The 7,357-nt window shown below is 50.6% G+C and overlaps 5 protein-coding genes across 5 annotated transcripts; 4 read left to right on the forward strand and 1 right to left on the reverse strand.

Annotated features, from left to right (window-relative positions):
* Nucleotides 1-670: 670 nt before the first annotated feature.
* On the forward strand, nt 671-826 carry COCSADRAFT_75403 (uncharacterized protein; the record flags this gene model as incomplete). Its single annotated transcript, XM_007707918.1, has 1 exon — nt 671-826. A coding segment is annotated over one exon (156 nt), but the record flags the coding sequence as incomplete, so codon positions are not given.
* Nucleotides 827-1,324: 498 nt separating this feature from the next.
* Nucleotides 1,325-2,593, forward strand: COCSADRAFT_104504 (uncharacterized protein; the record flags this gene model as incomplete). Its single annotated transcript, XM_007707919.1, has 1 exon — nt 1,325-2,593. One exon carries the CDS (start codon nt 1,325-1,327, stop codon nt 2,591-2,593), a length of 1,269 nt encoding a protein of 422 aa, XP_007706109.1.
* Nucleotides 2,594-3,186: 593 nt separating this feature from the next.
* Nucleotides 3,187-3,393, forward strand: COCSADRAFT_68679 (uncharacterized protein; the record flags this gene model as incomplete). The annotated part of the gene is made up of 1 exon (XM_007707920.1): nt 3,187-3,393. A coding segment is annotated over one exon (207 nt), but the record flags the coding sequence as incomplete, so codon positions are not given.
* A 2,077-nt stretch (nt 3,394-5,470) lies between these two features.
* Nucleotides 5,471-5,635, forward strand: COCSADRAFT_70160 (uncharacterized protein; the record flags this gene model as incomplete). The annotated part of the gene is made up of 1 exon (XM_007707921.1): nt 5,471-5,635. A coding segment is annotated over one exon (165 nt), but the record flags the coding sequence as incomplete, so codon positions are not given.
* A 651-nt stretch (nt 5,636-6,286) lies between these two features.
* Nucleotides 6,287-6,608, reverse strand: COCSADRAFT_42080 (uncharacterized protein; the record flags this gene model as incomplete). The annotated part of the gene is made up of 1 exon (XM_007707922.1): nt 6,287-6,608. A coding segment is annotated over one exon (322 nt), but the record flags the coding sequence as incomplete, so codon positions are not given.
* Between the last annotated feature and the right edge of the window lie 749 nt (nt 6,609-7,357).

The following is a 7,357-nucleotide window of genomic DNA, read 5'->3' on the forward strand; positions in this document are numbered from 1 at the left end:
GACGAGACGGCTGAAGCCTAGGGACGTCCACGTCAAAGGTAATGGATCATCGCGGGGCTCGGAGTCACGTGATGTGCCATCTCGCCAAGGCCAGCCATCTGAGATGGCAGGACGCCGAGAGATGGCAGGACTGGAAGCAATGAGGATATAAGGATGGATGGATTTCATTATTACTCTCGTTGTGGTCAACTCAAATTGTACTTTCTTACTAGTATTGTTACTTCACAAGATAGTTACATGTTAGTCTATCCAATAGATTAGCGTTGTCAAACCCGGTTACATCCATAACTCTTTTCCACTACGAATCGCCAGACAACCTCACGGAGCTCTTCATCCCATCTCACTCGCCCTAACCCGGACCGAGCTTAGAGAAGTATCAGCACCCAACCCCGTGTAACACTTTGACCACCCACGGATTCAGTGGAGGATTAACCAATAGCGTCCGATTAAGATTCAGACCATGTCACAGAACTCTAACGAGTATGTCAACATTCCAGGCCCGGTGCCTGACGAGAACGTCAACATGACTGGTCATACCCAGGGAGGTATCAACGAGCCGGCGGCAGGGAGCCCCGAGTATGAACTCGTTAATCTTAGACGCGAAGGCCAGAATCAGGCTAGACAGATCGCCGAGTTGCAGAACATGATCAACCAACTCACGAGCCAGCTGATGGCCACACCGAACGAAAAGCCTATCAAGAAACCCAAGATGGCAACCCCAGACAAATACGATGGTAACCGGGAAGGGTTACGGACGTTCCTCACTACTATCGAGTTATACTGCGGCTACAACGATGTGCCAAACGACGAAGAGAAGATTCTCATGGCCAATACCCACCTGAAGGGAAAAGCAGCCAGCTGGATGCAACCCTACGTGGAGGATTTTCTAAAGGACATCGACAACAAAGGAACGAAGGACGAGACGCGTACCTTGTTCGGCAGTTGGGCCAACTTCAAGGAGGAAATGGGACGCATCTTCGGGGAGGTAGACGCGGAAAGCCAGGCGGAGAAAGCGATATCTCGCCTGAAGCAGACCAAAGCAGTATCGGCTTACACGGCGGAGTTCAAGCAACTTCAAGCACGAATCAATTGGGACGATTCGGCACTCCGGACGGTATACGAAGCAGGTCTGAAGGAAAACATCAAGGACGAACTTGTACACTACGAAAAGCCGAAGGATTTGTACTCGTTGATCGAGTTGGCGACAAGAATCGACACACGATTATGGGAACGGAAAGAAAACCAGAGAGGGAACAGACCAGGGCCACCCTTCGCCAACACCCGACGACATCGGAGTAACAAGGATCACGACGGAGACACGTACATGACCGGCAAGGTACAAGACAAGTCCAGGGATAAGAACAAAACCCGAGGAAAGTTTAACGACGGCCTTTCCGCGGAAGAGCGCAAGAAGCGTTACGACAGTAAGGCATGCCTCCGCTGCGGCGAAGTAGGACACTTCCGCAGGGACTGCCCGAAGAATGAAGTCAAGCAAGGAGCGGTCAAGATTGGGATGCTACGGATAGCAACACCTTACCCAACTGAGGAGCCAGACGAGACTCTCAGCGACCTAGACCTGTACGACGAAGCAAGACAAGCCACCGACGAGGCCTTTGAGCTAGTACAAGAGGCAATAAGACTCCAAGACTTCAAGTGGGACGACCCACTACCAACGGATTGGCAGGTTGAAGGGGCCGAAGTACTACGCCGCCTAAGAAACCAACAATGCTGGATTTATGGAAATGCCAAGCACCAAGCCAACGATTGCGACATCGAAGGACGAGTCACAATCACGGGGCCTAGAGCAGAGGAAATTGCCTGCAAGGCTGCCCAGGAACAACCCAGGTTCAAGGAACCTAATGACGAGGAGACGCCTCGGACGTTCAAGGAACGAATGGAGCAACACGAGAGCCTATGTTGGGTCGACTGCCCAAGACAGTGCGATTATCACTTGAGGAAGCGAGAAGCGACCAGGGACAACGAGGACGATTGCTGCCACACGAATTTATGGCATAACGAGTGTCGAGTATTGCATTGTCACATGCACCAGCCAGGAGAAAAGGAAGCTCATGAAGAGCTATGCTGGGTTAACTGTACGACCAATTGCCAGTTTCATCAGAAACAACGACGGAACGCTCGAAAGGTAGACGACTACTACCATAGCACGATATCCGCCGAAGAATGCAATGCAAAGCACTGTAAGATGCACAGGGCACAGAAGCCGAGAGTCACGACGACCAGAATGCCTAAGCAAGTGCTGAGAAAGCCCAACAAGGACAAGAGCCATGAACGACTCTTATGGACGCATTGCAGGAAGGGATGCGCCTTCCACCGACAACAGTTTGAGGATGCTCGAGGAGTGAACGACCACCTCCATAGCACCCTGTCAGCAAACATTTGTGAGGCAATGGATTGCCCGATTCACAAAGTAAAGAAGCCGAGACCAACGAGGGAGATAGCGAAGCAGGAAATTCCGCACCAGAACACCCATTGGAGCTTCTGTTACGACGATCAGTGTATGATACACTATTCCGCCAAGGCAGGCGAAGGCTACTTTCCTACGCAGAAGAAAAGTAGGCAGTCAAAAAACTAGGATGCCACCAGGGACAGGGTCACGCTGGTAAAGGCAGTCCTAAAACGACCCTTAAAGAAGTACGCGAACTGGGAGCGCAAGATCTGCGGCTACAGGCTACGGTACTTATAGACGGACACGAGGTGACGGCGCTCATAGACAGTGGGGCCGCACGAACCGTTATCTCACCCCGAGTGGTGGAGAAGAATAACATACCCTATCGGACCAAGAAGGTGCCGATGCGAGTGGTATTAGCCGACGATAGTCCCACGACATATGGGAACGGCTGGATCCGACTTGAGACCGAGGCAGTATCGTTACGCCTGGCTGGTCAAGAAAGCCGAGAACGAATTAGCATTATGGATCTCGGAGAAACAGAGATGATAATTGGCTACGACTAGTTGTTAGAACACAACCCTGCCATCGATTGGCAAAAGAAGACGTTGCTCAGCCGAGAACCTGTGCACAAGGTTGCTGGAGCCAGACGTAAAGAGATGCGCCCGATTATCCAGAGCTCAACCCAGGAAGGGAGGATAGGCCAGATCTCGCCGCATAAGATCGCGAGAATCTATGCGAAGGACCCTCGGAAAGTAGGAGTCATTTGGATACGGCAGGTCGCGACCACGAAGGAAGGACCGGTACCACAGGTTGCGCCCACGAAGGACGAACCACTGTTGGCGATTCCAGCAGAATACCGAACACGAGAGTTCAAGGAACTGTTCGAGGAAAACGAAGCAACAGACTTAGCAGAACACCAGGATTGGGATCACGAGATCATCCTGGAGGAAGGAGCGAAGTTGAGCCCAGGAGGAATGTACCCTATAGCGCCCGAGCACGATGCTGAGCTGCGGGATTACCTCCAGAAGAACTTGAAAAAGGGATTTATCCGACCAGGATCAGGCCCGATGGCCTCACCCATATTGTTCGTAAAGAAGCCTAACGGGAAGTGGCGATTATGTGTCGACTTCAGAAGGTTGAACAGCGTTACTCGGAAGAACCGATATCCCTTGCCACTCATTACAGAGCTCATGGATCGACTCCAGGGAGCTAAGTGGTTCACGAAGTTTGACGTTCGGGAAGGATTTTACCGAATCAGAATCAAAGAAGGTCACGAGTGGATGACGGCGTTCAAAACGAAGTACGGACTCTTTGAGTATACGGTTATGCCATTCGGGTTGACGAACGCGCCGGCAACCTTTCAATCAGTCATTAACAACGCACTCCACGAATACCTCGGAATCTTTGTTACCGCGTATCTGGACGATGTACTAGTGTACTCCAGCGGCACACGCGAAGAACATGTCGAGCATGTTAAGAAGGTGTTACGGAAGCTTAAGGAATACAAGCTATACCTTCAACCAGGAAAGTGTGAGTTTCACACGCAGGAAACGGAATTCCTCGGATTCATCATCTCAACCGAAGGAGTGAAAAATGAACCCAAAAAAGATACAGACTGTACAGGAATGGCCAAAACCCAACACAGTCAAGGATGTTCAATCCTTCTTAGGATTTGCGAACTATTATCGAAAGTTCATAAAAGATTACTCAAAGATCACAGCACCCCTTACGGAGATAACGAAGAAGGAAATAAGTTTCAAATGGGATCAGGAACATCAGGAGGCTTTTGATCGAATCAAGCAGATATTCCTGGAAGCGCCGGTACTAGAGATGTACAGCCCTCAACGACCCACCAGAGTCGAGACCGACGCGTCTGACTATGCACTCGGAGCTGTATTGTCACAGCAGTGCCCAGATAAGAAATGGAGACCGGTGTTCTACCATTCACGAAAGTTCTCAGGAGCAGAACTTAATTACGATGTTCACGATAAGGAACTACTCGGAGTAGTCGATGCCTTTGAACAATGGGAGGTGTACCTGTTAGGACTCCCCGACACGATCGAGGTTTTTACCGATCACCAGAACTTGACGAGTTTCATGACTACGAAGAAACTCAACCGACGACAAGTCCGATGGGCTGAGACGCTTGCTCAGTTCGACTTCAAGATCACGCACCGCGCGGGAACGCTCAACGGAGCAGCAGACGCTTTAAGTAGAAGGTCTGATTTGCGCGAAGAGGGTCATAAGGAACCACATGACGCCTTACTCAAGAAGATGCCCGATGGCACTCTACGCTATAACCAGCCGGAACTAGCTAAAGTAGCTAAGGTGGCCGAGCAGGTAGAAACCTTGGAACAGGAATGGCGACGAAAGGCGCTGCACTGGCAGCTGGAGCCCAGGCCAATTCCCAAGGAAATAACCAACGACAAGCTGGAAATGAGAGCAATGGCTCAGGACGACAAAGTGTATGTCGCCCCACCAATGAGAAAAGAACTCATCAAAGAACTGCACGAGTCCAAGGAATACGGACATGCAGGAGTCGACGAAATGGTTAGACGACTGTCTAAGGTGTTTGCGATACCACGTATGCGTACGAAGGTGCAGGAAATACTAGGCAACTGTTTGGCGTGTCATCAGAACAAGCCCAAGAGACATAAGCCCTATGGCCTGTTACAACCCTTACAGCCACCATCTAGACCATGGACAAGTGTAACGATGGACTTCATAGTGAAGCTCCCGAAATCGTTAGAACCAGGATCAGCTCGATTTTGCGACACAATCCTAGTAATCGTGGATCGATTGACTAAGGCGGCAAAATTTGTGCCTACGGAAGAGACCATTACGGCAGACGAATGCGCGTACGAAGTCACCAAAGCACTAGTGTCAGAGCATGGGATACCTGAAGAGTTCATCACCGATCGTGATAAACTGTTTACGTCTAAATACTGGAGCACGTTCTTGGCGAAGTTAGGTGTTAAGAAGAAGCTTTCGACAAGCTTTCACCCGGAAACAGACGGCCAGACGGAAAGAACGAACCAGACATTAGAACAGTACATACGGATGTACGCCAACAAATTGCAGGACAACTGGGTAGAGTTGCTACCAACAGCGCAATTGGCCTACAATAGCACAAAATCTGCAACGACGAAGCACTCGCCGCACTACGCGAACTACGGATATGAGCCGGTTGCTCATCGGGATCCGAAAGACATTGAGAGTATCGCGGTAGGAGCAGACGACAAAGCGAAGCTTATGCGAGAACTGCACGAAGAACTGAGCAAGAACATAGCTCAACGAAACCTCACGACATCCAAAGCAGCGAATAAACAAAGGATTGAGGGACCAACCTTTAAGAAGGGGGACAAAGTTTTCTTGTCACGACAAAACCTGAAAACTAAACGACCATGCAGAAAATTGGACAACCTCCGAATAGGACCATTCGAAATCCTAGAGGAAATAGGAAAAGTAAACTACGAGTTGAAACTCCCACAAGGCATGCGAATCCACCCTGTCTTTCACAAGAAACTCCTGGAACCAGCACCTCCAGATGCCGAGCTAGCAACGGACATAGAGCTCGAAGACGACGAGTACGAGGTCGAGGAAATCAAGGACCTGCGGAAAATCGGCAGTCAGTGGAAGTACTTGGTTAAGTGGCAAGGATGGCCGGATAGCCATAACACTTGGGAACCTGAAGGAAACCTGACGAACTGCAAGTCACTGGTACGCGAATACCATCGGAAGCACCCGGAGAAGCGAGGGGAAGCCCCTCGAAGAGGAAGGAATAGTCAAAAGAAGGATCGTAGTAATCAGCCTGTAACCCGCCCAGATCAGCCGACGGTTCGGATAGCGGTGGTTCGACAACAGGAAGGCCCGTACCCCCAGGGGCTGAGCTCCCCTCGGCCTGCTCTTTCGCACGATCCTGGAAGTTCAGAATGGCAAGATCACGATCGGCAAAATCGTGCTCCCGAGCCTCGACTTCCAAGAGTTCTCGACGAACTCGTGCAGCGTCCTCCTCGATGCGCGCCAGCTCCAAGCGCTTTTGCCGCTTCTCGCGCTGAACCTTCTCCCACTCCTCCTCAGAAACAAACAAACTGCACTCAGCACCGACAGAAATACAACCAGCACAACGCCCAGTGGCGGTATCCACGAAACAACGAAGCTTCTTCTCTTCACAACGTTTGCAACGGTAAACGGTCATTTCGTTCCCCTGCTCTTTCACGCGGTCAGCGCGGGAGTAACGCTCCTCGTTGGACTTTTGAGCACGAACACGACGAGAAGGCTGGACCTTGGGCATGGTTAGGAAGGCTACGAGGCAGAGACGGCTACAACGAGTGGGCGGGCTCTGACCTTATATGCAGCCAGCGTCTCAACACGCGGCACGGGAAAACGATATTCCAGGGTATCGGGACGATAGCCCTAAGAGGGGAGGTAATGTTACAAGTAACAAGAAGGATTCTCTCCTTGACAAATGACGAGACGGCTGAAAGCCTAGGGACGTCCACGTCAAAAGGTAATGGATCATCGCGGGGCTCGGAGTCACGTGATGTGCCATCTCGCCAAGGCCAGCCATCTGAGATGGCAGGACGCCGAGAGATGGCAGTGCCATCTCTACCATCTCGCCAAGGAGAGATGGGCAAGATGGCAGGACTGGAAGCAATGAGGATATAAGGATGGATGGATTTCATTATTACTCTCGTTGTGGTCAACTCAAATTGTACTTTCTTACTAGTATTGTTACTTCACAAGATAGTTACATGTTAGTCTATCCAATAGATTAGCGTTGTCAAACCCGGTTACATCCATAACTCTTTTCCACTACGAATCGCCAGACAACCTCACGGAGCTCTTCATCCCATCTCACTCGCCCTAACCCGGACCGAGCTTAGAGAAGTATCAGCACCCAACCCCGTGGTAACATTAACCTCTCTTCTTTTTACCTTATTACGG

The sequence above is a fragment of the Bipolaris sorokiniana genome, assembly GCF_000338995.1.
Source record: "Bipolaris sorokiniana ND90Pr unplaced genomic scaffold COCSAscaffold_34, whole genome shotgun sequence".
Taxonomy (NCBI): domain Eukaryota; kingdom Fungi; phylum Ascomycota; class Dothideomycetes; order Pleosporales; family Pleosporaceae; genus Bipolaris; species Bipolaris sorokiniana.